The sequence below is a fragment of the Daphnia magna genome, linkage group LG1, assembly GCF_020631705.1.
Source record: "Daphnia magna isolate NIES linkage group LG1, ASM2063170v1.1, whole genome shotgun sequence".
In the NCBI taxonomy this organism is placed as follows: Eukaryota; Metazoa; Arthropoda; class Branchiopoda; order Diplostraca; family Daphniidae; genus Daphnia; species Daphnia magna.
In genome coordinates this window covers 14,553,187-14,579,434 of record NC_059182.1, presented here as the reverse complement: position 1 = coordinate 14,579,434, position 26,248 = coordinate 14,553,187, and the positions used below count along the sequence as shown (strand labels likewise).

The 26,248-nt window shown below is 40.6% G+C and overlaps 6 protein-coding genes and 1 long non-coding RNA gene across 11 annotated transcripts in view; 2 read left to right on the top strand and 5 right to left on the bottom strand.

The window, feature by feature from the left end:
- LOC116916920 (protein slit) overlaps nt 1-10,249 on the bottom strand; it is a 61,102-nt gene extending 50,853 nt beyond the window's left edge. The window contains exons 1-3 of one of the 2 annotated variants that reach the window (XM_045173235.1): nt 10,004-10,249; nt 9,483-9,709; nt 8,039-8,743 (exon numbers count right to left, since the gene is read on the bottom strand). In XM_045173235.1, the coding sequence (XP_045029170.1) occupies nt 8,039-8,406 (368 nt within the window). In that variant the 5' untranslated portion in view covers nt 8,407-8,743; nt 9,483-9,709; nt 10,004-10,249. The remainder of the gene's footprint in view (nt 1-8,038; nt 8,744-9,482; nt 9,710-10,003) is intronic. The other variant, XM_045173241.1, reaches the window with a different exon arrangement.
- Nucleotides 10,250-10,785: 536 nt separating this feature from the next.
- On the bottom strand, nt 10,786-11,822 carry LOC123475448 (RCC1 domain-containing protein 1-like). Its single transcript, XM_045178138.1, has 5 exons — nt 11,651-11,822; nt 11,498-11,580; nt 11,251-11,440; nt 11,069-11,195; nt 10,786-10,999 (listed from the first exon to the last, which is right to left on the bottom strand). Exons 1-5 carry the CDS (start codon nt 11,820-11,822, stop codon nt 10,786-10,788), a joined length of 786 nt encoding a protein of 261 aa, XP_045034073.1.
- Nucleotides 11,823-12,180: 358 nt separating this feature from the next.
- On the top strand, nt 12,181-15,369 carry LOC116916935 (RING finger protein 145). The gene is made up of 6 exons (XM_032922249.2): nt 12,181-12,605; nt 12,670-12,928; nt 12,985-14,026; nt 14,088-14,175; nt 14,242-14,582; nt 14,642-15,369. The coding sequence occupies exons 1-6, from the start codon at nt 12,413-12,415 to the stop codon at nt 15,026-15,028; spliced, it is 2,310 nt and encodes a 769-aa protein (XP_032778140.2). The 5' UTR covers nt 12,181-12,412; the 3' UTR covers nt 15,029-15,369.
- On the bottom strand, nt 15,319-18,927 carry LOC116916929 (cilia- and flagella-associated protein 58). Its single transcript, XM_032922238.2, has 14 exons — nt 18,807-18,927; nt 18,657-18,744; nt 18,316-18,555; nt 17,912-18,235; nt 17,665-17,841; nt 17,465-17,602; nt 17,140-17,401; nt 16,940-17,078; nt 16,683-16,878; nt 16,510-16,618; nt 16,256-16,434; nt 16,029-16,201; nt 15,806-15,968; nt 15,319-15,735 (listed from the first exon to the last, which is right to left on the bottom strand). Exons 2-14 carry the CDS (start codon nt 18,711-18,713, stop codon nt 15,553-15,555), a joined length of 2,340 nt encoding a protein of 779 aa, XP_032778129.1. The 5' UTR covers nt 18,714-18,744; nt 18,807-18,927; the 3' UTR covers nt 15,319-15,552.
- On the bottom strand, nt 18,850-21,114 carry LOC116916972. The gene is made up of 3 exons (XM_032922303.2): nt 19,334-21,114; nt 19,170-19,269; nt 18,850-19,105 (listed from the first exon to the last, which is right to left on the bottom strand). The coding sequence occupies exons 1-3, from the start codon at nt 21,112-21,114 to the stop codon at nt 19,022-19,024; spliced, it is 1,965 nt and encodes a 654-aa protein (XP_032778194.1). The 3' UTR covers nt 18,850-19,021.
- LOC116917036 lies at nt 19,711-22,148 on the top strand. The gene is made up of 2 exons (XR_004390992.2): nt 19,711-19,847; nt 19,916-22,148. It is a non-coding gene; the product is annotated as an uncharacterized LOC116917036 (long non-coding RNA).
- A 244-nt stretch (nt 22,149-22,392) lies between these two features.
- Nucleotides 22,393-25,860, bottom strand: LOC116917015 (soluble guanylate cyclase 89Db). 4 transcript variants are annotated; one of them, XM_032922374.2, is made up of 13 exons: nt 25,559-25,765; nt 25,216-25,308; nt 25,014-25,148; nt 24,748-24,922; nt 24,293-24,672; nt 24,078-24,235; nt 23,701-24,010; nt 23,510-23,650; nt 23,356-23,437; nt 23,226-23,297; nt 23,033-23,142; nt 22,865-22,957; nt 22,393-22,797 (listed from the first exon to the last, which is right to left on the bottom strand). In XM_032922374.2, the coding sequence occupies exons 1-13, from the start codon at nt 25,598-25,600 to the stop codon at nt 22,741-22,743; spliced, it is 1,848 nt and encodes a 615-aa protein (XP_032778265.1). In that variant the 5' UTR covers nt 25,601-25,765; the 3' UTR covers nt 22,393-22,740. The 4 variants fall into 4 exon arrangements, with proteins under 4 accessions (XP_032778265.1, XP_032778274.1, XP_045029242.1 ...); XM_032922383.2 differs by having other exon boundaries at nt 23,704-24,010; nt 25,559-25,748; XM_045173307.1 differs by having other exon boundaries at nt 22,393-22,957; nt 25,559-25,860.
- Between the last annotated feature and the right edge of the window lie 388 nt (nt 25,861-26,248).

The window sequence follows — 26,248 nt, the reverse complement described above, 5'->3', positions numbered from 1 at the left end:
ATAAAAATAAGAAAAACATGCCACTGCCAGCCGGGCAAAGCCAAAAAACAACACAACAATGTCTTTACTACTAGTCGACCAATCCAATCTTGTTCTATACGGTACTATACTATATTATACTACATCAACATGAAAAAACAAAAAAACAAAACACAAACAACAACAAAAAATAGTTTGCAACCGTATTTTTTCCTTTTATTATTATTATTTTTGGTGCGTTCGGTTCTGGATAGACTTTTAAAAATAAATAAGAATTCATATATAACGATTCACGTTACATTAACAACATGGTCGGCAAAAGAAAAAGGCGGCGTGCCAGTCACGCGACGGGGTGCTCGAGCACTATAGGATATTATTCGTTTTGATGATGAAAGCAATCGGTGATTCACGATTATAGTCGGAGAAGCGCGCACAGCTGATCGCAACACAGGGCCGACAGAGGCCAGAGGATGAATCGTCCATTGGCGAAATGGACTGAAGAGAAAACAAGTCGGGACGGGCGGCAATCATTGAGCATTTCCGTCAGGCACACACAACTCTTTTCTTTTGTACAATAAAATCTAAAAAAAAAAAAAAAAAGATGCCGCGCTACGCTCGTTATGGAATTGACTTAAAAGGGGGGAAATTTCCTTTTTCAGCTGGCGTGTTTTTGTGTGTGTTTGTTTCGTTGTGTTGTTTTTTTTATATATATAACGATGGCAGGCTTCATCGAGTATTTACGGTCGGTAATCATAGCCGAGTTTGCAGCAATGAACTGGGAGAAAAAAGAAAATCCTTTCAGACAATATTTCATTTGTCTTTGTCTCTCAGAGAGACCATAGCGAATTGTAACAACTTTTGGAACTATTCCCGGAAAACATAAGAAACATAAAAAATAAATAAAAGGAAAGATGATCTATAACCCCCAATCTTCATATTTTTTTTTTCAAGTATTTTACGGTCTTCTTCTTTCATCGCCGACATTTGTTTGAGCAAACATTTTTACGATGAGATCCGTTAGGCGAATCTTTGACGTCGCAATCTGCTTTATTTCATTCGATCAACGTTCAAATGATGTTGATGAAATTTCAAAAGAAAATCAGCCCTTTTCGATGTAAAACGGTTGTAAAGACCGAAGGACAATGCTACAATCGCACCATTGTCAGCCGAACTCTCTCTCCCGATAAAATTGCAATTATTTTCCTCCAAACAGTGGGATATTAAACGAAATAGCGGGACTAGATTTACATTCAAAGCATTTTTTCCAACAACGTCCCAAGCGCAACAATACGACCAACATTCGCCAAAAACCAAAACCAAAACAAAATTCAATTCAAAGATCCTCGCCAATCGTTTCGTTTAATTTTCACATCGAGTCTTGTAAGTCGAAATCAAACAAAAAACTAGCCAACATGATCCTCGTGATTGCTATCTTATCGGCCAGTCACGCTCGACAAAAGCTCCCTTTCGAAAGAATTTGAATAGATAAAGAAAAAAAAGGCTAAATACATTGGATACGTTGAAAGGGAGAAACGTCACTACTCGGTGGTTCAAGTATGTGATGAAAATTCGCGTGATTCAACTTGCTACGTGACTCGCAACGCATACCCGGTTTACGTCACAGCGGATCTTGCTTCAACAATTTTTTTTTTTAAATGTCTTCCAAACCATTTGAGACCTGCTGCTCACATTTCGTTTGACTGCAAACGAGCAAGCGGTAGCCAAAAAAATTTTAGTCACCTGAACGAAGCGCATCGTTTGCGTGAATTTAAAAAAAAACTATGTCGTCCTCACGCCCCGGGAATGACTCGATGTTAACTTGGCCGGATTTCCTGGACCATCACGCCATTCTTCGATTTTGTAATTTTCGATTTGAAAAAAAAGAAAGAAAAAAGGGCGTTTCAAAGTGGGCCAGCATCTCTGGATTTGCTTCAATTGCGAGGGGACAATGGGAAGCCTACTTCTCTTCCTTTTCTAGTTTCTTTTAATGAACATTCTATTTCAATAGGCCGAGGCGCGGTAACAAGAAAAACACTGTGACGGTCTATTGAGAGACAGAGTAAAGAAAAAGGGGCCCTTTCCATTGTGGAAGAAAACGAGGCGGCCGGCTATGTTACACTGTCGGAGTCATTAGCATCGGGCAAACATTCGGAGGGGGGGAAGAAAAAAAAAGAACATGCCCCACCGAAAAAAAATAAAAATAAAAATAGGGAGACAAAAACAACCTTCACCATCACACGGCTATATTACATGCATCGTTTTCTTTCTTTTTCTCTCTATTACAAGTTGCACAGTTCGCTCTCTTTACTGGAGGCCTTTCGTGGAACTCGAAAAGAAACTGTAGGTAGTAATTGGGAGGCCAATGCACGGTACAGCACACAATAAGGTGGTAAGGTAGGGTGTAAAACGATCAAGAATTCTCCCACACAACATTTCGTTTTTTTATGTTTATAAAAAAAAAAGAGCAGCACCCCATTTTTTTTTTTCGAGTTTGTTTAGACTGACCTTAGCAAACCGCGTCAAGAAAAAAAAAAGGGGGGGGGGTGCTAATAACTGGCAACCCACAGGTGTATTTTTGTGCACGAAAAAGAATTTTTTTTTTCCTTCGAGTTTCTTCGATTTTTATTAGGCGGTTCTCGAAAATAATTTGTGTTTTATTTTTATTTATTTATTTCTTTTTGGCGGAGGATTTTCTCTCACTTTTATTAGAGGCAAATGAGTGCGGTGTAATCAAGTTCCCCCTCCCGAAGATAACGATATCAAATAGCTTCATTCGCTGGTATATTAGATCAACGATATAACCCCAGAATCTCATTTCCGCTGTCTCGATTGATTTACGACTAGAATCAAATTGAAAACAACCGACATTTCAATCCGTTAGTTCCCCCCCCCCCAATGCGTTCTCTCTCTCTTTGTGTGTGTGTGTGTGTGTGTTTCTTTTTTATATTTTTAATTATCGTCCTATTTTTATTTTTAAGTGGTGGGCGCAGTCGGAAACATGGAAGAAAAACAAGAATGCCAGTAGTAAACATAACCCGAGCCCATTTTGTTTCTCTTGTAGTTCGTTAACCATCGGGAGAAACGAGAAGACGACCATACAGTTGGAGAGTTAAAGGAGGGGGTACACATACACACACACACACAAAAAGTCAAACAGAATAAAAAAAAGAAAATTTTTTCTTAAAAAAAAAAAATATAGAAACACAAAAATAAAAAAAGAAATCCTCCACAAAAGAAGAATGGGGCAAAAGAATAAAAGGAAGAAGAAAAAAAAAGGTCTCATCTATCGTGTAAATCACGACCGATCCGAGAAGGGGGAGGAAAGGACAAGGAAAAAAAAAAAAAGGTAGCCCATGTCCAACAAACCGGTGCGTCCAACTGAGGACCAGGTCCATTTGTCATGGAAAAAGAAAAAGCGGAGAGCCGGCCAAGAGCGCGCGCACATTTTCAGGGCCAGCTCAGCCAGTGTCGACATGACCAGCACCGCGGTGGGTCCCTCCTCTCTCACTGAGACCCCCTCTCTCTCTCTTCTAACCAACTAACGTGTATACCTTTGCATTCCAAGTAAGAATTAAATGGCCCCCTTTAAAAGAATTTCGGTTTTTTCAGGAAAGATAAAAAAAAAAAAGGGGGGCGGCTTTGATTGCCTTTTCTTTTTTTTTCTCTCCTTTTTACATCCCTATTGTAAGGGGCCTTTCATCAACTTAAAAAGATGTATTTCAAAAGTCTAATGAGACCGCAAACAGAAAGAATGGAAAAAAAGATGGGATCGAGTTGAAGGAAACGCATCAAAAGGAAGGACACATTTCTCTTATCGGCGACGTGTCAAATGGCTCGGCCGGTTGACATGCGTGTCAATCATGGCCAGGCTAAGAAAACAACACTAAATGGACGCGTCTGGGACGAGCGGCGTCACCTATGCGATTAACTTACAAGAGATGATATTCTACTGTATGTCTTCCTTTTTTTTTCTTTCTTGTGTCTCTCTCGTACCTAAACAAAACACAAAACAACACAAAATCTTGGCCAGGTGGATTTTTTTTGTTGTTTTTGTTTAACCTCGACCTCTTCAAACAGCCACAGAGACATAAGAAAAAAAAAAAGTTTGATCGTAAATTATCAGTGGCGTCATTCTTTTTTCTCCCTTATTTTTCATTTTTTGTTCCTCTCTTCGCCATTTTTCTATCCGAGCCATTAAAATAAAAACGGCTTTACAATAAAAAAATGCACTGGAAATAAGATGGGGGAAAAAAGACCGCGCCGATTTCAGATGAAAACAACAACAATCTTGCCCTTTTTTTTTTGTTTTGCTCAATCTGTGATTTATAAACGAATCATAAAAAAAAAGAAATCCCAACAAAAGAAGGAGAAAACAGAAAAGAGAGGAGCGGCTTCCACCCGTAGGAAAACACACGGGACTCCAATCATTTGGATAGGGTGTGTGTGTGTTTGTTCACGTCAAGTGACACGATACGACCAGGGCACGAAATCGAGCGCGCGGGCGCGTTGAAATTCTTCCTTCCTTCTTTTCTTTCTGGGGGGATTTCTTTTCATCTTCTTTTGTTTGAATAATCTGCGGGCTCAATCTCCCCACGTTTGTGTGTGTTGAAGAGACACACACAAGTGCAACGGGGTCCCATTCCGACAGTTCTGACTTGATCTCTAGACCCCATCTTCTACTACCCCAGCACAGTCCCAAAAAGAGAAATAATAAAAACCCGTCGAAACAAATGTTTCAACTCCTCTGTCTGAATTTTCTACACAAGAGAACAAGAGAAAACAGAATTTAAAAAAAACGTAGATTCTTATCCCAACTTTTTTTTTTTTCTCACAGAGTTGAGGGAAACCAACAACACGTTATTGGTGGGCCGGGATGTTACGAACAAAACGCAATGACGCCCCTGACGTCCTTTTTTTTATTTATAGATAGGAATTATATCGTCGTAGATGATTGGTTCACTGGTCGTCTCTCTACATGAAAATATCGACATCGAACTGACCGATCGTCAAAATAGTTTAATACCGGCCAAAATAATGAAATGGATCACATCGTTTTCTTACATACACACACACACACACAAAAGAGTCCATACACTACAGCTTTAGTGATAACGATAAACGTATCAATCACTTAAAGGCGGCGTTATAAATTGTATATTAGCCTATACAGGAAATGCCGAATACTCTAGTAGATGGATTCTGTTTTTTTCTTTCTCTTTTTACGGGCAGGATCATCTCTCATTCTTTTTTTTTTTTTTCAAATGGGGTACACGCACGATAGTGGGCCAAGTGTAGCTGAGAAATACAAGGTGAGAGCCAGCCAATCTAGTTAAGATTGGGGCGGCCATCCAAGAATCCATTTACTATTTCTCTCCCAATGCTCCGCCTACCTCATCATCTTCGATTGGGGCGCTCTTTCAGAAAATGTGAAAACCAAGAGAATAAAAATAGAAGAAAAAAAAAATACCGTAAGGGGGTTGGAGAAAGAAAGAAAAAAAAATGCTGATTTCTCTCCCAGAGAATGAGAGAGCAAAAGAGAGAGAGCGCGCGCACAGAGGGAGCCGATCGTTAATTTCCAGTGATCCCAGACAGCGTCCATCGACATGGGAAACGACATCGATCATAACACATCGACATCGTTTATTATAATAAGCATTTTTGCCTCCTTCACTCAACGTTTTTTTTTTCACAGACGTCATTAAGCCCCATTTGAAAACGATGCAAGACGGTCCGTTTTTTGCTTGGAAGACAACCAAAAAAATAAAGAAACCCCGTTAATAATCAACAATAGTTTATTTACGTTTCAAATACAGCTATTTATCGCTTCATCGACGACGTACTCCTCCCTCCCCCCTTCCTAAAAATCGCTCGCTATCGACTTCCGGTGTAGGGCCAACGTCAAGTTTGATACTGAACCGAATAGTGGCAGCTTCCTAATGTGTAGTAGGTATCTGTGTTGAGACGGATCCCACTTGCGACCGAACAGATGGGCAAGAGCACGAACTTTACGAAGGCGCTCTAGATAATGGACGGCACTCCATTCTGTAAAAACTCCCGCGTGCACGCGCTCTCCGACGCAACAAAAACACAGAGTCTGCTGCTGCCCTATTGTTTCGTGTTTTGATTTATTCCGTTACAATCATAGCCCATTAGCCCCTTCTCTTACCACACATCAGCCCATAATAAACAGTCCCTCCCACCCCCCAAAAAAAAGAAACCGAACGCTGTACAAGCCTGTGGGAAGGAGGATGTTGGAGGAGAACGATTTTTTTCAAGTATAGAATCCCGTCCCTGTTTCTCGTTCGTGCGCAATGTCAAGAGGCAAACATTCCTTATTTCTCTCTCTGCCCTTCATAATATGCTCCGAATAAGGTAAACATTAGCTACCGTCTTTCTGTCCCGGCGCTGTTATAAACTTTTATGATGTACACGACAAGTACCGAGTTCAAAAAGCTCATCATAAAACATATTTTTAAAAAAATTGTAAAGGAACGAAAGAAGAACAAGAAAATAACAAGCAGGAAGGTCATTTTTCAGATAATACTAAGCAGCACACGCTTCAAGTAGTACTTATAAAATAATAAACGAATTAAAAACAAGAATGGCGGTACCGATATGGCCCCGAAAAAAAAAACAGAAAAACACAAAGCATGATTTACTTTTAAATAGCACAAGGCCCCCCCGTAATTAAGGTCTAGAAAACAAAAGCGCCATCAAACATGAACATCCGTACGGGCGGAAGATGAGATAATGGGTCGGATTAAGAGAGGCGTGAAAGCCAAATAATAATAATAATAAAAAATTAAAAATTCTATCCAAAATAAAAAAAAATAAAAAATTCCCAATCATCATCAGCCTGGTATTATAGTAATAAAGAGGAGGAAGGGAAATGAAAAATGGGGTCGTTGCCCACTACGCAACGTCCGGGATAGGCAATCGAGTCGAAATCCGGGGCCGTGCTCACCTTTCGCGCAAACCCACAACAACAAAAAATCCCGAAATAAATTTGAAAAAAAAAAAAAAAAAAAAATGGAAATAACCCCTCGACAAAAAAAAAATAAAAAATAAAAAATCACGACATAAAATCGCTGCACGAGCTCCGGTTCGCCACGGGTTCGGCCCCCACAAAGCTCTCGATATCGTCCCATTTGTTTTCTTTTTCTTTTTCCTAGTGTAAATTTTGCAAGCAACAAAAATGCATTTTTTTTTCTTCTTCTTTAAGGATTGCAGTACCTCGTCCCGCGTGAAAATTCCCAAGCGACCGAGTTCAATTTCCATACAATAAAAAAAAAAAGGGGAAACACGCGGGATAATACCGGTTTTTGCAACGCATAGCCTACATCAGGCACCACAAAATAGTTTGGATTAACAGCAAATTTATGGAATGGTACCGCACTGTGGCCTCAAGGAATTTATTGCTGCCAATCTCTGGCATAAAAGTATGACGCCATCGACTGCGATGGATTATCAAGTTACCGACAAAAGGATCACGTCACAGGTGATATCCACTTTGTTTTTTAACAATCGACGCACGTGTTACCTTTATATTATTTCTAGCCCATCTACAGTAAATCTCGACGAGCCCCACAGTCAACTGGCAACTTTCTTAAATAATCTATTCAACACGAGTATATGGGGTCCACGGAGTCCACCGTCTGTATGCGCGAAGGTGACCCATAGAGTCACGTTGGCTAGGCGTGAAAGGATCATCGTTTTCTTTTAGAGTCGGTGAAAAGAAAAGAAAAACAAAAATCTACGTGAAAAGAGAGTGGAATTTCGTGACCGGGACAAACCCAAATCTGAGGGCAAGTCTTAAAGAGAAAGGGGAGAATATTAACTCATAACACATCCACCATTTGAAGAGGCACCAGTTGAAAAATCCCTGACATTGAGAAGAGAAAATAAAGCGGGAAACAACACAGACTCACGCTCGCTAACCAGACAACGCAGTTAAGTCCTGATCACGAACCGAATCGTGGCTGGGGGACGGAATCAATTGGCGAAACAGTTGCGATGAACGAGATACGACAAAGAAAATTGGCAATAGAAAAAGACTTACATTTTATCGGCGTCCTTTGGCAAATCCAGCGGCACTTGAGTCAGTCCACGATTGGAACAATCCACGGCATTGGCCTCGCACTGACAGAGTCTCGAGCAAGGCAACGTGGCCGCATCGCTACCGGCACCTTTGCCGGCCGAGCGGGCCGGCTCGTCGCGCTGTCCGCCGCCGGCCACATGAAGCAGGAGCAGGACGAAAATCCACAAGAACAGAAAGGCTCGCATTTTGTCCGTGAGCAAGACGCTTTGCCACCACAACGATCTTTCAGAATACCAAACAGACGAAGGAGAAGAAGAATACGACGACCACCACGTAGTTGTTGCTGACGACGATGATAATCTAGCCCGCTGGTGCTGGTGCACGGCCATCGGTAGATAGCCAACCTTGGTACAGCATAGTCTTCCTGGACTCGAACCAGTCACACTGTCGTTTACTTCCTTTTATTTTCGTTTGTTTTGTTTCTGTTTTTCACTTTTGTTTCAGCTGAACTACGAGATATCCGTTTTCACTGTTTGGCGTGTTTCACGCACACGCGCTCAACTCAAATTTACTCGACACACTCGGTCACTCACGCACTCTCTCCCCGAAGTATAAATGTCCAGTCAAACTGAATGAGTTGTCGCACAAACGCAAAGCAAAGTTTTCACGAGTTTCAAGTTGGATTTTCGAAACTCACCAGCTGGAAATTGATTTCAAACTTTAAACCTGTCCGCGAGAAAACAACAAAGTTGAAAATAGAATTAAATGCAAATAAGCAACATTTGATGAGTCAACGGCCATCCGTAGACAGTAAACGGACGCTCCCCTTGACGTCAAACACACATTGACGGACGCGGCGCTCCAGATACTGATAACGAGTCAAACTACTCCTCCCAAGTCTCCAAATCGTAGTGAGGGGACACTTTTTATTTTTTCAACAACAGCCGGAGACCTCAAGTCTGGATTTTTCTTCTTTTTTTTATCTCATTCAAAAAACCGCTGTGCCAGCGCATTGTTAACAATCAGATACGAAAGAAAAAGAGGGGGGACTGAAGAGCAAAAAGAGAGCGAAGAGTAAAGTAGTAGAAAAAGGGGGCACCATTCGTGAGTGAAAAACGGTCTCACAAAATGCCATCGATTCTTATGCAACACCATTTAACCACAGTTCAATGAATTCATTTTCCGCGCGCCCCACACCCCACATTCAAACACATAAACACAAAGCTTCGCGTCTCCCCCCGTCGAAAGAATTTTACCATTTTCTTTTTAAACATTCGAATCGATTTCCTTCGAAATCACCACCGAATCGGATTACTCAATCAAAAAATGTAACAATACCCTCGGCACGAAAATGAAAAGGTTTTGAATAGAAGCGCAAACTATTCTTTCTTTTCATCATTCCCAAAGAATAAAAAAGGTTAGTAACGGACGGATGGAGATGAAAAATAAAAAGTTGTGGATATACCTGGACGATGGTCAGGAGCATATCGATGCACAGGGCGAGCACAGAGTTCCGTCACCGGTGTTGACTGTGAGAAAGTCGGCACTCTACTAAAGCGCAGACGGCCGCAGCGGCCCACCATATACTCTGTGCACACACGTACAAAAAGGGGGAAACAAGGCAGAGAGAGAGAGAGAATAGCGCCACAGTGCGGATGGCGGGGAATAGGTAGAGACTTGAATGGAAGGCCCCTACAGAAATAATCATAAATATCAAAAGAAGACAGACGATTCCGTTTTTTTCTCCCCCCTACAAACTAAATCGCATAATGCGAGGCCGACACGGAAACGGGATCGGATTAAAACATTTTTGAATTCTTTTCACAGATGACGTCGTCTCTGAATGTTTATGCGATGGAAATTATCTATAGAGGCTGCAAAGATTGCTTTCATTTTTTTTTTTTTTCAGCCTAATAGAAAAGAGTCTTTTGATGAATAGAAATCAGACGACTGGGTAGGATTAGATGAATAGATAACGTGACTCACACTATAGAGAAGAAGATCAGGGCGGTTGAGCGGCCTACCGGTTGCTGGTGCATTCAACATCTTAATTCACACCTGGTGGCATGAATCTCCGTCGACCAGGATCGTCCAACTTATCTGCTCCGGCCGCTTATTTCGAAATGGTGACGCGCAGTTCATTCTCAACAGGGTCTCGTATTCCTTTTCTCTCCAACTTCAGGCTTCTTCTCTCTCTCATCGTTATCCCTCCCTTCCTCTTTTTCCTCATCGGACGTCTCTTTTGGTCAATAGTTCGAAAGCCATGCCGTGCTCCAAGCGCCGCACATTACTTTTTCAACGTCTTGAATTACGCAGACGGGTGCGTCATGTGACCGTCGGTCGCCAGTTCCCAATTGACCGCAACCGTTCCAGCCCCACGACCAGCCTGATTTATCGTCTAGAGATCGTTCCAACAAAGAAAGCAATGCTAGTATGCATATACATAGTAACGAAGGCACGGTTTCGAAAAAAGAAAAAAGTGGAGACAACAAGACAAAATACTATTACCTAAAGTCACCGCTGTGTGACGCGCGCCACACGCGATAGAAGTCACATAGACCTCATCCAGAGAAAAAGGCATCGCGTGATCCAGAAGTCGTGGTTCAGATTGGATGCTGACACATTCATTGCTTTCCGGGGAAGGGAGAAAAGAAGAGATCGATCAGTGTTTGAAGAGCTCGTTGATGTAACATAAGTTATCTATAACGCTCTTCCGGGGTTCGGTGTCCACCGGTTGAAGCCGAATCACAGATGTGCAATGTATCGTTTTACCTTTTGCAAGAAGAGTCGCTCAGATTACGACACGGTAAACCCAATTGGCCGGATTCATTCCAACCCCAAACGTAAACGTCTCCAGATTCGCTCAATGCACAGCTATGCCACCCGCCAGCAGCAATTTGAACAATCTTTATTCCACCTAGCATCTCAATTTCTTGTGGATATTCACTTGACTCGACGCTGCCATGACCTAGCTGGCCGCGGCTTATAAAAAGAAAGAAATGAATGGTTAATCACCTGGGGATAAAAGAAGGGATTTATAATTTCACTAACCTTCCTGATCCCCAAGAGTAAACTTTTCCATCATTGGTGAGGGCCATAAAATGTTCTTTTCCACAAGCAATGTCAACAAATTTTGACTGCATGTTTTCCATACGTAAAGGTGGGAGATGAATGTTTCCTGTCACAAAAGTTATTACATGCTTCTACTTTAAAGCAAACATAAAAACACATACCAATTTCATCAAGGGCTATGACGGAATGTTCATTGCTTAAAACTTTGACAAATTTTACAGGCCCTGCCTCATCAGCAGCTGTTGGCACCTTTTCCCAATCTGAAGATTGAGCACGAGGATTGTCTATTATTCGCTTCTTTAATACTCCACTTTCATCAATGCACACAGCTAAATGTTCATTGCATGTTACCTAAGATTTTATCTTCAATACAGGATTTCAATTTTTAAACTAAGCACATTAATATACTTGTTTTATTCTGACTCCCTCAGAGATGGATCCCTTGAAACTTGATATTTCATTCCAATAACCACTGACAACAGAATCATTTGCTATTAAATTGGTAACAAAATCATTGCTTAAACCAGTGAAAGGAATGAATAATCAAAAATATATTCTTACTTGTTGTAATTATCAGTCGAGACCAGCCAAGAAACACGTGCAACACCCGATCGGTTTCCGACTGATATATCAGCATAGGCAGGCAAGTGCCAATTTTTTGGGAGGCGCATTCGTTGGCGCCTAAATGTTCCACTTGACCAAATCCATTGAAACCACAGTAAAATAATTTCATTCTGACAAAGTCTCTGGGGGGTGATCTCTAAAACAGAAATGTGACTGGAGCAGCGCTAAGCTAATCCTATTGTTGTGTAACTTCGTCTGCAAAAAATTCAAATTACAGCGCCTCTAAGATGAACGACGTCTTTCGAGCGATTGGTGAAACAGTTTTTCGAAGTTACGATGATCACGCTTGTTGATGGGGCTGATAACAAAATTATTCTTTGATCTTTACCGACTTTTATTAGATTTTTATATTTTTTTTTATTAATTTCATAGTGGAATTTTTGTTTAATAAATAATAATACAACAAAAAGAATAGCAAGCCATCTAGGGGATAACAGAGAAAACAGGAAACATTTGTGACAGTTACATCGTCTGCTCTATGTAGGAAGACAAACAAGAAGCAGAAAGTTTATGTTTTATTGTGCTTCCTGTTTGCGCCTGGTTTTTGTGTATTACCTTGTACTTTTTAGGGTTACAGAAAAATTTTCTGTTCCCAATAGAAACGTCTCATCAGTAAAAAATCAGTTAGAATCGGATGGATGACTAGTCTTTGTGAATATCAATTTCTTTAGTGCATCAACCACCACCAGCTGCAGCAATATGTTTTCCACCAGCAATTGGCCGGCCATAGATTTAACTTTTAAAGGCGAACATTTTGAGAACTTCGCATCTGTCGTTCTACGCGTTCCAGGCTTAATGTTAATTGACCAATGGAGTCACATCAGCTCAGACCGTCTCTGGCCACAGACCGCAGAAGTTATGGATAAATGCTATGCATTCATTTTTCATCTAAGTATAAATATATATCAATTTATCATTATAAAGTACTGATGGGGTTTTCAATGATTTTTCTACAGTGTTGATTCATGGACTTGTAATACTAATTGTACCACTACCAAAACTGGTCACCATTTACATGCATTATTTGAGTTTGGCTGCATTAACTGGAGCATCACTTTTGTCAAGACATTTTGTTTTGATTGAGTTACAAGATTTGGATAAAGATGCCACCTTCCATAAATCCACCGGTGTTTCAATGACACCACCAACAACTCAACTTCCTTCAGTAATAAATTTCAGCCCTGAATATGCACTGAAATTTGCACGCGAATTCCGGTATGTTATTCCTTTCCTTTCGTAAAGGAAGATCATTCACAAGTTTTTCATTTTAGTCCTCCAGGAATAAGCTCTGAGGTACCAGCTTACCAATTCGCAGAGCGCACTCTTATCGGCATTGGTCTAATTGTCGACTCAATGGAAATGGATCTAGAATGTTTCAGTCTTTTGCATCAGTTAGCCGTCTTATCTGTTCAACTGTTCATCGTCTCTTGCGTCAACTTTTTTCTAGACGTTGAATCGAATATTAAGCGGGCATTTTTGGCCATTTACTGTTTGCCGATCGTCATCCGTCTGTCGGGTTTCGCCCAATCCGATCTACTCCTCGTTCATAATTTTGCAACAGCTGCCATAATCCTTGCCGCTATTTACTACGTTCTTTCCTGCGTTCCCGCTATTCTAGGTGAACTAAAGTTTTTGTATTTGTATGCAGCCCACGAAATCGAAGCTCTAAGCCTACCGCATTTGGCTATGGATATCTGTTCACGTCTGTTCGTTCCCAGTCAATTTTTCGTGTTTTGGTTGGGCCATTGTATCAACCAACTTCATGCTTTACTCATTCATCCTGACCTAGTTGCGAACTCTGGGGTTTATTCAGACGAGTGGTACATGGTTTTCCTTTGCGCTATTTCCCAAATTTGCGATTCGCCACTGACGCTGGCAAGTACTTGCGTCGCCATGTCTTACGCATCTTCGATAGGCCAAGCGGGCATCAAAATATTCATTCTTAACTATCAAGCTTATGCAGCGGAGCAAAATCCTCATGCTGGGTTGACAGAAGGCCTTACGATGGCGTTATTGGCCGCCCAAACGGGCCTAATCCGTATCAAGATGCCGCAGCGTTTGGCGATTTTTTCAATCATATTATTTGTTGTGGTAGCATCTTTGATTCAGTCCGTATATGAAACAACGGAGCCAATGTTATTAGCACTTTCAGCTAACAAGGATCGGCACATTATGCGTCACGTCAGAATCTTGTTGCTGTGTGTTTTCCTGTTCGCTTTCCCTCTCTACATGACATTCATCTTGTGTTACATCTTTGACCTTAACTTTTGGACTTTGGTGGTCATCTCCACTTGTGTCATGACATCTGTGCAGGTCAGTTGTATCGATGCAGACCATAGTCCATAACGCTTAACAAAATGTTTTTTTCTTGCAGGTTGTTGGATTATTGGTGATCTACTGTCTCTTCCTTTACGATTCAACCCGCGAGGACGCATGGGAAGCGCTCGACGACATTATATACTGCAAGTTTAAAATATTAAAGCAAAAGAGGGAAAAATAATTTCTGATTTTCGGTTAAAACGGTTTAGACACCCGAGCTGTAGTTCGATGTCTGGAATTTATGGTCGCCCTATTCGTCGTATGCGCTGGCTTCCACGAATCCTTAGTTGGCCAATGGTCTTGGTCCAACAGTGTCGTCCTGGTTGTCCATTGTTATTTCAATGTTTGGCAGCGCTTACAGACCGGTTGGATCTCCTTCCTACGCCGACGGGAAGCTGTCAAACACATAAACGCTTTGCCATCTGCCAGCCAAGAACAGCTGGCTGTCCACAACGATGTTTGCGCGATCTGCTATCAAACTATGAATCTTGTTGGAACTGTACGCGTCACTCGCTGTAGACATTTTTTCCATGGCAATTGTCTTCGAAAAGTAAGAAAATTCACCAAAATGGTAAATGTTTCAACTAAAAAACAATTTTTGACTTGTAGTGGCTCTATGTTCAAGAGAAGTGCCCAATGTGTTCTGCGGCCATTACGTTAACTCAAGCCGAAGAATCATCAGCAGATGCCGCTGAAGCACCTCTAAGCGAAGCCAATAAAACGTCTAGCCAAGATCGCAAAGTTCATTTCTCATTTGCGGAGAATCAAAGCAGCGGCAACAGCGAATCAAACGACGTAGCCGAGGAGACTGAAGATGGAGCGTCGCCAAGTCAGAATATAGCTGCGGCCTCTCCTTCCGGAACCTTCCCTCAAAATCAAAATTTCGATACTCTTTTACACGCGGCCCAACAAGATGTGCGGCAAGCTAAGTTGCGAGGAGCTCAGGCTCGCCATTCACGCAGCAAAAGCGAAAGTGTTGCCCGAATTCTAGAATAGAAATGTAATGAATAACCTTGGGTCGTCGTGAAATGTGGAAAAGTTTCCACAATCTTTGTTGAATGTTTGTTGTGCCAAAAACAAACGATCGCGTGTTTGCATACCAGAATAATTGACTCGTACGGATAATCTTCTTTCCGAATTGTTCACGCGTAATTGTGCTACTTAAGATGTCGGTTTCTTGACAATTTTTCCTTGAGATTCTCATGCTGTTTTTTTTTTCTCCAATCCTAGTTTTAGCCATCAGTATGGCTATCAATTAATTTGAATTTTGTGATGAGGAAGGGATGTGATTTTTTCTTCAATGTATCGCAATACAAGTCAGTGTCTATAACATCAAATTATTGTTTCAATATTTAAAAAAAATTTACTCGCGATTTGTTTGTCGCTAAACGTTTTAAAGAGTGAAAGAAGTAAACTTCCAATATGCCAAAAACAGCGTAGCTAGAATTTTGACTAAATAAATCCTAAGCAGAAACATTAACATTGGAATGCGTAGTTTACCGTAAAAAAACGCGGTATTACTAAATTATAGCCTTAATTAAGGCAACTTGCAACTCATTGCTAGTTCCATGCCGAGAAAAACTCGATATGGGGCGTTTGGGTGTAACATCCGGAAGCACTGTTCGCCCTTTTGTCGCCCGAACTTTGCTTCGTCTAGCAGCTTGTTCACGCATCATAGTGACGTAAGCAGTCGGATTTGCAGCCTAGTATCGTCGACGTTCGAACAGTATCAAGTCACAATGGCCTACCACATGATGTTAGACATTTCATTACCTGTAAAATTCTCCAAGGATGAACTAATACAGGCGTCGTCTTAACAGTCTCCAGTGCGGAGCGACGCGATTGCTCGTGGAGGAGGGTCTCTCGCAAGTGTTCGTAATCACGTTTTAAGTTGCTCGACAGGTACAATTTCTGCTCCAAAGCCTTCTTTTCTTGCCTAAATAAAATTTGATTCATTAAAGGAATTTTTAAACAGACCACTTTGCAACCGTATTACTCTTTGTTCTCTAGTTCTGCACGTAGCAAAGTCATATCTACTTCAAGTCGTTTGGTGACCGCCATTTGTTCTTGCATTTTCCGTCCCTGTTCTCTCAACTGACGTTTGGTTTCTTCCAATTGGTCTCGTTGCACGGAAAGACGCTGTTCAACATTTCCATTGGAGTTCTTTTCCTGTAAACGATAACAATTAGCGAGCAGTGTCACAACGCAAGTTCATTTACTTACAGCTTGAATTTGAAGCGTTGCTTCTCGCAGATCACTATTAACTTGCTGCAGCAACAATTGCAATGTTTGTAATTGTTTTTCTTGTTGAATTGCGTGTGCTTTTGTCTCGCTTTCTATTTTTCTGTGATCATCGACAGCTTTCTTCAACGTGATCAAATCCCTTTCGAGTTGTTGCTTTACTAAAACGAAAAAGTACGCATTTCTATCATAATATCAAGACGATCAGGTGCATTAGAATTCATTAACTATATTACCCCGTTTTCCGTGCATCAGGACGGCCTCCTTAGTTGAAAGTTCTTCTTTAAGTTTTTCAACCATGAAAGTTAAAGTCTTTATTCTTTTATCTTGTTCATAATTTTCTTCCTGTTGAAGTGAATGAAAAATTATTATTTTGTTCTTCTAAAGGCAAAACAGTTGCACGACTTACTTTGATTTTGGCAAGTTCGTAATCAAGAGCCGATTTTACGTGACCGCTACTCTCTTCAGCAACTTGTAGCTGTTGAATTCTTTTTTCAAGTGCTAAATTATCATCTCTTAAGAGGGTCTGTTCTTTTCCTTTGGTGATTGCGTTATCTTGCGCATCTTGGAGCATCTTTCGCAAGGAATCCTTTTCACCTATCAACCTACCATGCAATTGAATAACATTGTCAAAAACAGGAACAACAAATTTAACTGTCAGCTTACCGGTTGTTTTCACTTTCGCTTTCAGACAATTTCAAACGCAGTTTTGACAATTGGGAGTCGCCTTCTCGAATGATCTGTTCCAGTCGTCGGATTGTCTCCTGTTGAGTTATCCATACTTCTCTTTGCTTCTCGCGAGAAACTATTCGGTTGAATTACCAGTCGTTATCAAAGTGTCATACAATGAAAAGGGAATATCTTACTGAGATGTTCGTGCAACTGCACGTGAAGCTGTCGATTTTCTCTCATGATTTTATCGCTGCCTTGTCGGTCTCCGGTGGCGGCAAAGCGTACTTCGTATAGTTCTTTATCCAATTTGTCAAGTTGCGTTTCTAGAAGCTCTCGTTCAGTGTCTGCTTTAGCACATTCTTTTTCGTAATATTCGATCCTCGCGATTGCAGTTTTGTTGTAGATTTCCAGATTGTTAATCTCCTTCATTCGATCTTGGATTTGATTGTGGGTTAACTGCGAAACCAAACAGCTAATCAATGAGCTAAAAACATGTCGTTCTGTAAGAGGGTGACATACCTTTAACTGATCACTCAACTGAGCATTTTCTTCGTCCATTCCTGCCAAGATTTTCTTGGCTGATTCCAATTCATAAACTAACTGATCACACCGAGCCGACAGAACAGAAGATGCCTGAACCAGCTTCTGATATTGTGCCTAAAAAAGGGGGAAAAAAATACATTTCAAATAGAACTTTTCTACAGACAGAGTAGTGGTACCTCTAGATCATCCTGGCTCGTTTTTAAAGATAAATTTTGTGCTTGATATTGTTCCAGCTCCTGGCGAAGCTGAGCGATTTCCGCTTCCCTAAGATTTGATTCGTGGCGAACAGCATCGCGTTGTTGACGAACTACAGCGCTCGCTTTCACTTCTGCTTCCAAATCTTCTCTTAAAGCCTGCACAACTTCCCGTATTTTAATGTGTTGTCCAGTAAGCATTGTTTCACTGAAGAACTGAAGCACTTACCAGTAATTCTTGCTGCAAATGGACTAGCCGTGAATCTAGACGTTTCTTATCCACAGTTGCGTCTTGGAGTTCAGTTTGTAGCAATATAAACTGCTGCGAGTATATTTGATTTTCTCCTCCAAGTTTTTCATTTTCGACAGTTAAGTGCTTCTTTAGTGCAATCAGTTGTTGTAGTGTCAATCCTTCGTCACGTCGCAGCACTTCTTCCTCTTCAACCAACTTTTGAAGTTTGTCAACTTCTGCTTCCAACTGGGCAATAGTTTGTTTCGACTGTTCTTCGCGCAGTTTGGATACCTCCAGTAAACGACGAGTTACTTCAATTTCCTATTTTCAGAATTGAGACGATTGAAATAATCAAAACAATCAACAATTTTATCCAAGCAATAAGTTCAATTAAACTGCACCTTTGTCATGGCCTGCATTGCCTCATCGTCTTCGTTGGATTCCATGTCGTTCGTTTCTTCAATGTTTTTCCTCATGATGTCCACAGAGGAGTTTAAATCCACTTGCTTCTTCCTCTGAAGCTCTTTAGTATATGCGGACCTCACCTTCTGCATGACACGCGAGAATGTTTCCTGTATCCGGGCTGCGTCACTTACCGTGTTGCCACCGGGATCCGCCCCAGGTTCGCTCTCTCCCATCACCTAGGAGTAATCAGAAAGTTTAGTTCACACGCTAAAGTGCGACTAGTGACGCCAGAAACGATCAATGTATGATGAGGGGAAAAATGTGATGGCATATTGACCTTTCCGGTGCCTTCTGACTGCGTTTCACCCTCGGGTTTTTCATGTTCCTCCGCCATTCTTAACGACCTGCACTGAAATGTAAAAGCACTGTCAAGAGACAGAAAGTTAGTTCTTGTTGTTTTGTTGCTAGGAAACGGCCAAAAGGATACCTAGGCAGAAGTCACAAGTTTGACACGAATAAAAAAGTTAGAATCGATTAGAGAACATTGTATATTCACTTTTTATGGCGGATTGAAATATATAATTCAATCCACTTTTAATATTAAATACAACTCGGGAAAGTTCCCAATATCTAGAAAATATTGAACTAAAATTTAAAGACACGATTAATGTATAAGAGAATTTACAGAAGACGGATATGAAATCAAAGTTCATGATGTTCATAGTCTAGCCGCATTGACGGAAGAGGTCCGTTTAGAATCTGATCACAGTTCTCTCGATACTTGGCCTGCAACATAAGCAAAAAGGTCACACAAAGTTATCGAGAGCATGAACTGTATGAAAGTAAATACCTTGCAATCTGTAGTGCCACTAAACGCAGCTTGGTACAGAGCATCGAAAGTTGGCATTCCCCTGTTGTTCGTTTTGCTCAAAGCCCAAACAACAACAGTACTGTAAAAATACACGTTTATCAGTAACAATTTCAGATAATCATGTCAATAGAAATATACATTACCTCATTGCTCGAGTGAATCCCTGTTTAAGTTCTTCCACAGATTGCGCAGAGTTTGATGGAACATTCCGTAAGCACATAATGGTGCGTGCGCATTTAGGAAAACGAGACGCATATCGGAAATCAGTCCAGAGATCAGCTAGCGGATCAAATATTTTACTTTTCATCGTATTTTGGATAACCATTGACAATTCATTTTCAGTTAGTTTGTGGAAGTCCAAGCGCTCGGGTCCTTCGATGTGTAACAATCCTTTCAGTTGTTTTTCCGTTTGCTTCAAGTATGGTCTCAAATTTAGCTTTGTGTTCAAATAATCTTCAGATAGCCGTTCAACCAACATAGAAAATGATTCGACGAGGTTCTTGGGATCGACAAGCGGATACTTGTACTGGAACGCGAAAGCATTAAGATAAAGAATTTTGTTCTGGATACTGTCAGGATCCAAGAAAGCTTGCAGCCAGTGGGCTAAGGAGGATGTAGCGCTGTCAGAGAGCTGTTGGCGGACATCATCGTTTATCAGTAAATCCAGTGTGGTCTCAACATCCAGCCCAGTAGTTTTACGTAGAATGGCATTGATTTCATTCCAGCTTTTGGCTTCACTCAACTTGGAAAGCCCGTTGTAATAATCCAATAAGACGACAGAATCCATGTTGAGGAAGTTGGCTACGAGACGGATGAGCATTTCCGCAATGGGGTTGGAAGATTTGCTTCTACGGCTAGCCGGAGCCTCCAAACCTTGTCCCATTAGAGCCGAGCCCATTTGAAGAAGCTGGTTCATATCCATACCGGAATTACCCAATAAGGAGGCAACGGATTGTAGAGGATTGCCTTGACCTGCGTTACCACCACCAAAAAGAGATGCCAACTGCAAAAGCGAGCTCAAATCAGGACCATTGTTTCCACTCTTTTTCTTTCCGGAGTTGTCCATATTCTTGATGTAGGCAGACGCCATGTTTGCAACAATGTTCAGAGTAGGGTTGCTATCTTCTTGGCCCAGCAATTTCTTGCCCATACCAACCAAGACATCAAGAGGATCTTCTTGGTTCACTTTCTTATAAGGTTTCTTGTTGCTTTCCTTTCTTTTTTCTTGCGAAGATGATGCCGCAGGCTTCGAGGCAGTTTTATAAGCTGTTGGGACCTGTTTCGGTGGCTGAAGCTTCATTGCTGGTTGATCAAGTTCCTCCTCGGCCACTTGAAATAGATAATCCACATCATTCTTCGCTATTTGTTCCTGGTTAACATATGGTGTTCCGTTCGACTCTGGATTACCCGACGAACGATGGACGGACGATTCACTATTTCTTCCCAAAGGTTCTTCTGGTAAGTGTACATGAGGTGTTGAGGGTCCTTTTCCATGGTTTTCGTTGCATTTCAAGTTATCCTGGAATTGCTTTGCTTTCTCGTCTGATCCATCAGCCGGAAGGGCGTTGTCGTCAAAAATCAGGTTTTCTAGATCTTCTTTCCACGTATCAAGCAGACCCTTTTCTTTTATTGCCTTAAGGATAGATCTTCGTTTTTCTAACTCTGTATGGTTTTCATTTATGTCGCTAACTACTTGGCTAGCAACTTTCTGCAGCTCGGCGGGGGGAATGTTTTTGAGAAGCGCTTGTAATTTTACCATTTCCGAACCAGAAAAGAGAGAACCGATGGCATCAGCTGCTTTCCCTTGTGAGTCCCAACCATGGATTTCCGCTTCATGAGCTAGAACGAACGGGGCTGTCACGCACATTACAGCCAGGAAGTACAAGAAACTCACAGGTGCTAGCCGGATTTCTGTGCGACACATGTTGGTGTCCCAAAATTGTCCTGAAAAGCAAGATTTTCAGAATTACAACATACACTTTTTTTAAGCAATTCTTAGGGTTTTGTAAGAAATTTTGAAACCAAGAAGTATTTTTTTTTAATTCAATAGCAACATAAGGAATTACTAAACTGCCAATTATATCTTATGTTACTTAACACACAACATGTGTAATGAGCGAACTGGGGAGCACCTTTGGATCATTATTCGAAAAAACAAATTCTGAGACACGAACAGAAATAAAAAGTGCCAATGAAATGAATATGGGTTCATGAAAAATGGCATACCAACTTTTACAAGACAATGAACTTCTAAGGAGATTTTCTGGAAAGATATGGGGATGTTTCTTCAAACTACACTCCTAACAATCTTGCTCAAATTGGAAAACCTTGTAACATGTGAATGGCCTTAAAAAGTTCCAAACTACACTTTTAGCTGTAACTGCAAAACAATACTTGTATGCCACGAATGATTAGACAAGCTGAGGTCGTGACGTGCAGTTGTATTCTGACCAATCTCACTGCTGCTTACCGTGATTTTTGCTGATGCAATTCGTCCACCACTAGTCAATACCGGCTTCACTCGACGACTAGGAAATAACAACTACGAACTGTCAAGGAAAATAACAGACAACTTTCAGTGTCAAGGTCAGCTTTTTAAGTTTTCCCCTCAGTCCTAGCCGCAGGGTCTGAAAGGAAGTTAACGTGCCATTGAACTCGGCCAAGCTGCGCTGGGCATTTTTTTTTCTTTCTTACCTTATTGTATTTCTTCATATTCTATTGTTTTAGTATTCTTTCCTCTTTCCATGGACCCGGAGCACGATGTGGAACATATAATTTTCTTTCTGTCTTAAAAAAAAAACAATCTTTAAGTACGTACATCTAAGATTAGTTTACAGTTACAGGTAGATTAACAATTTCATTGTGCGAAAAAAAAACATCGTATTTTGTATCTACGTTATTATGTGTCAGTATATTTACTACAATGTTTATTTTTTAATTACATAACAATTTCTTGTTTTTTTGCGTAAGTGCATCTAATAATATAAGAACATACGAGTTTCTGTTATAACAGACGTAATCTCAAGTATTCGATTCTTCCATTACCTTTTTTCTAATCTACTCTTTATGTGTTTTCATTTGTAATCCAACATGAGAATAGTTCCATACATTTCAACCGGAAATCCGTCTGGAACGTAGGACAACAGTCTCCATACTCCACCGGAATGGTTGTTCGATTCTAAGAGAAACTCTAACAATGGAAAAAATTCCCTAACCATTTATTTATACGTTAAAAAAGTTGTACAACAGGAAATCCAATCTAAATGTTGCTGGAGTTTCACGCAAGAGGCGGCACAACAGCAGGTAGCAAATTGTAGGTACAACATAAGAATGCACGATTGATTGCGTTGCCTTTAAAAGAATACTACCCCCTTCTCCCCTTCCAAATACCTTTTGTGCACCCACGTAAATCTACACTAGTTCTTTATTATAGTAAATTTAAAGCTCAATCACTATATGAATTCCAGTACGAGGAATTGACTCGTGAATAATAGTTTGCGACATTTCAACGACTGACAGTGTTATCTAAAACCCAAACCATCCGAATAGTTTAGTTAGCGGATGGTTGATACTGAAGCAGCCAATGGGTCTGCATTTCTCCTTTGCCCTATTGATTGCATAACAAAATATGTTGGAATCACCATGCATCGTATACTAATAGTTGTAAGGTTTACCTTAACAGTCACTAGACCTCGTTTTTGGCAGACAAATCCGGAAAACGATTGTAGGAGGCCATAAGAGGTTGATGACATTTGAATTTTCCCTGACTGCAATCACAGGGAAGAAAATGTGTTAAGGACGGGTAGATTTTAGTGAAAATATGGTAAGTTATATATGTGTACTTCACTAGACGATTGCATTCTTGATGCGGTGTTGATAGTGTCTCCGAAAAAGCAATATCTCGGCATCTTCGTTCCGACTACACCGGCGACAGCCGAGCCAGAATGAAAACCTGTATCATATAACACAATAGGTTTGAGCCATGATTCCTCTTATTTGTTAATTTATCGTGTTAAGATAAAATGTCAGTAAAACCTGTTCGAATTCGAACGTCCATTCCGGCTTTGACGGCAAGTTCTTCAATTTCATCTCGGAAACTCAGGGCAACTGTGAAAATGAATACAATAAAAATGAGAAATTCTATGACACTTTAAAAACCTTCTACCTAATGCAATATCTCTGACGTGTGAATCATTTTTTTCTGGTGCACCTCCAACGACCATGTAAACTTTTCCAACTGTCTCTACCTAGTAATTCATGAGAAAACGATGGTATTATTATTATTAGGAGAAAAACGCGGATCAAAATATTTAACCCACTTTATAAACATTGTGTCGATCAATGACATTATCCAATTGAGAAAAAACTGCATTCATACATTTGACCATCTCCATAGCATTATCTGCGTTAATATCGAAGTTGGTAAGCTCCACAAAGAGCACTGTTATACTTTCAAAGTTCTGAAAAGAAAGTTTAATGATCATACTAGAATATTACGATTTCTAAAGACTACCTGGCACGTATCAACTGGATGTGTCCCACTTTGTAAATTATCTGCGACTGACTTCGGGATCATGGAAAAAAGGAGCTGATCACCACGTTCCGTCCACTCCGCAAGCAACTGATGAGTTTTTTCCAACTCCATCGATCTCTCTTCTGCTCGTTCATAGAGGTCTTCTAGACGGGAATTATGTTGTAATCCTCCCATAACCATCTCACGACCGTTGCCGTGCATACTCAGGTCATCGAGTTTAAGCCCAAGTTCATCGAGATCAGTTAGATTATTAACTATAGGGTTGCAAAGAAACATCACAGCTTCCCTATACCAATAAGAAAATATTATACAAACACAATAAACGTAGACAGGTAATAGAAATGATTACATACCAATCTTCGAGGTAGCGGAACTGCCCTTGCAGAAATAATCGACGGGATTGGTCAGCATTATTCCTCATCAATGCGTACGCAGGATTACAGATTCCTTCGTTTTCTCGTTGGTTAATCAGCATCTCGAGTTCGCACATAACTTTTTGCAAGCTAAGCACCTGTAACGTAATGACATTATTGCCGCGAACGGTTGCTTTGCGATAAAAAATCGTTACATTGTCCCAAGTGAGATCGACTTTTGGACGACGCATTTTAGCTATTCCAGGAAGAGCCTGGCCAAATAATCCTTTGTCTGGGAACATGATTTTCAGTTGTTTTCCTGTGCTTATGATCTTAAGATCGGAGCGGAAGATCAAGCCAAACGGGAACAGCTGCAGTAATGTATTGCTTGACAGCGGGGTAGCAGCCATCATTTTCCGTTCAAGTCCAAGATTGCTACCATTCATGTACTTCTGACTAGCCAAATAGTCCCGATTGTTAAAGTTCAATCGGAACCTATACTGGTTGTATTCATCTTCTCCAGAAGGCTCGCTGGGCAACTCGGTTACATCGAGTTGAATACCAAAGTAGTCTTCAGCAATTTGAAGGAGCAGTCCTGTTACAAAGAAACATAACACGACATCAGATTCCGGTATCCAAGAACCTTGAATCACGCCATATCAATTAATACCTCGGAGGTAAGGACAGAGTCCATTGCGTGGTGTTCTGTAATGTAGTAAAACGCCATCCACATCTTCGTGTGAGATATACATGCTGGGCGAAACCATTTTCGGAAACATGTATCTCATTTGCAAATGGATATTGTCAATGCCGGTCAAGAAATCGCAAAAGTATCGACCGCAAACCTAAACCGCAATAAAAGAAAATAATTATTCTGTTTCAAGGAATTATGTCAGTTTGAACACACAAAAAAGTGAAGAGAAAATATTAAAATACCTTAATTATTTTTTCATAACCGTACTTGTCAAAGGAGCGGATGAAACATCGTCCAAAGTAATTGAGGAAATCCAATTGCGTTAATCCATTGCCGATTACTTCGACAGCTGCATTGGCTAATTGCATCACCAAGTCCTGTTTCAAAACGATTGCGTTAAAAATGTTTAATTACTTCGTCCAATACGAATGAAAGGCTACTCACGTCAGGATAAATGTGATGCGTACAAAAAACGGTGCGTTTGCCATATTTCGTCCGTTCTAGAAGAGCATCCCATAGTTCATCTCCATACTCCACCTTTCAAACATGAATTCAATACGATCACCTTGTTCAGCTACTAATTAATCATCGAATGGTTTGATGCCAAAAGACCAAACGTGCCTACTGATTTACGTACTGTAGTACACATGTTTTAAATACTGGAGAATTGCTACAAAAAAAGGTAGGCATGAAGAGGAACGCTTTGAAATTCACGCAAGAGTAAGAATGATTATTTAAACACGTAACATTATCTAAACCATTCATTAATTTGTAAGACTATTTTTACCTGAAAGATGTTTTGAATAGTTTCAAATATCATGCCGTACATGTTGAATAGATTTTTCACACGAACCAGTTTTCACAAGGAACAGCCTAAGTTTCTGATGAAAATGAAGAAGTTCAAAATGTTTGTCGACGGCTCGTTACTTCGTAATTGGCAGGAGATAAATGAATAAGTTGAGGAGTGTCTTCTTTCTTTACATGGGGCCGAGTTATATACGCCGGAGCTTTTTACGCATGAGAGATGCTGGCACGCAACTTCCTAGCGCCATGCGCAAGATAAAACTTTCTCCAAATGAAAAATTTCCGCCCCCTTCGACATTTTAACGTCGTACAACTTATATAACCTTTCGTGTCTACAGATAATGTAAATACATTATTCGCACGTTTCGTAATCAGGCACTGATGACTTGGCCTAACGTATGTAACACCAATCCTGGAAATCATGGGCACATTAACAAGGGACTAAAAAAAAAAGACACTGCCTATAAAGTTCGAGGAAACTCACTGACATAACGAAGTACGAGGAAACTCACTGACATAACGAAGTACGAAGAAGCTCGACTTACATAACGACGTATTAGAATCGTTGTTACAGACCGTTGACACTAAAAAGTCTGCATGTGCCTTGAAATGGATATCGCATGTGTGGATGTACCCTGCAACCCGTATAGTGAAAGACCAGTTCAGTGAATAA

Bases quoted from the DNA above. Each gene is read 5' to 3' on its own strand.
- LOC123475448 (XM_045178138.1), bottom strand. From the start codon at position 11,822: ATGAAATTATTTTACTGTGGTTTCAATGGATTTGGTCAAGTGGAACAT. The intron at 11,581-11,650 runs GTAAGAATATAT...CCAATTTAATAG, and splicing joins TCGACTGATAATTACAACAA to CAAATGATTCTGTTGTCAGT. The intron at 11,441-11,497 runs GTATATTAATGT...ATAAAATCTTAG, and splicing joins AGGGAGTCAGAATAAAACAA to GTAACATGCAATGAACATTT.
- LOC116916935 (XM_032922249.2), top strand. From the start codon at position 12,413: ATGTTTTCCACCAGCAATTGGCCGGCCATAGATTTAACTTTTAAAGGC. The intron at 14,176-14,241 runs GCAAGTTTAAAA...AAAACGGTTTAG, and splicing joins GCTCGACGACATTATATACT to ACACCCGAGCTGTAGTTCGA. The intron at 14,583-14,641 runs GTAAGAAAATTC...TTTGACTTGTAG, and splicing joins ATGGCAATTGTCTTCGAAAA to TGGCTCTATGTTCAAGAGAA.
- LOC116916929 (XM_032922238.2), bottom strand. From the start codon at position 18,713: ATGGCGGAGGAACATGAAAAACCCGAGGGTGAAACGCAGTCAGAAGGC. The intron at 18,556-18,656 runs GTCAATATGCCA...GATTACTCCTAG, and splicing joins AGTCAGAAGGCACCGGAAAG to GTGATGGGAGAGAGCGAACC. The intron at 16,435-16,509 runs GTAATATAGTTA...TTTTCGTTTTAG, and splicing joins CCTGATGCACGGAAAACGGG to TAAAGCAACAACTCGAAAGG.
- LOC116916972 (XM_032922303.2), bottom strand. From the start codon at position 21,114: ATGTGTCGCACAGAAATCCGGCTAGCACCTGTGAGTTTCTTGTACTTC. The intron at 19,270-19,333 runs GTAATGTATATT...GTATTTTTACAG, and splicing joins GGATTCACTCGAGCAATGAG to TACTGTTGTTGTTTGGGCTT. The intron at 19,106-19,169 runs GTATTTACTTTC...CTTATGTTGCAG, and splicing joins GTGGCACTACAGATTGCAAG to GCCAAGTATCGAGAGAACTG.
- LOC116917015 (XM_045173307.1), bottom strand. From the start codon at position 25,600: ATGTACGGCATGATATTTGAAACTATTCAAAACATCTTTCAG. The intron at 24,673-24,747 runs GTATTAATTGAT...TCTTTGTAACAG, and splicing joins ACTCTGTCCTTACCTCCGAG to GACTGCTCCTTCAAATTGCT. The intron at 24,236-24,292 runs GTAACGATTTTT...ATTACGTTACAG, and splicing joins TCGATCTCACTTGGGACAAT to GTGCTTAGCTTGCAAAAAGT.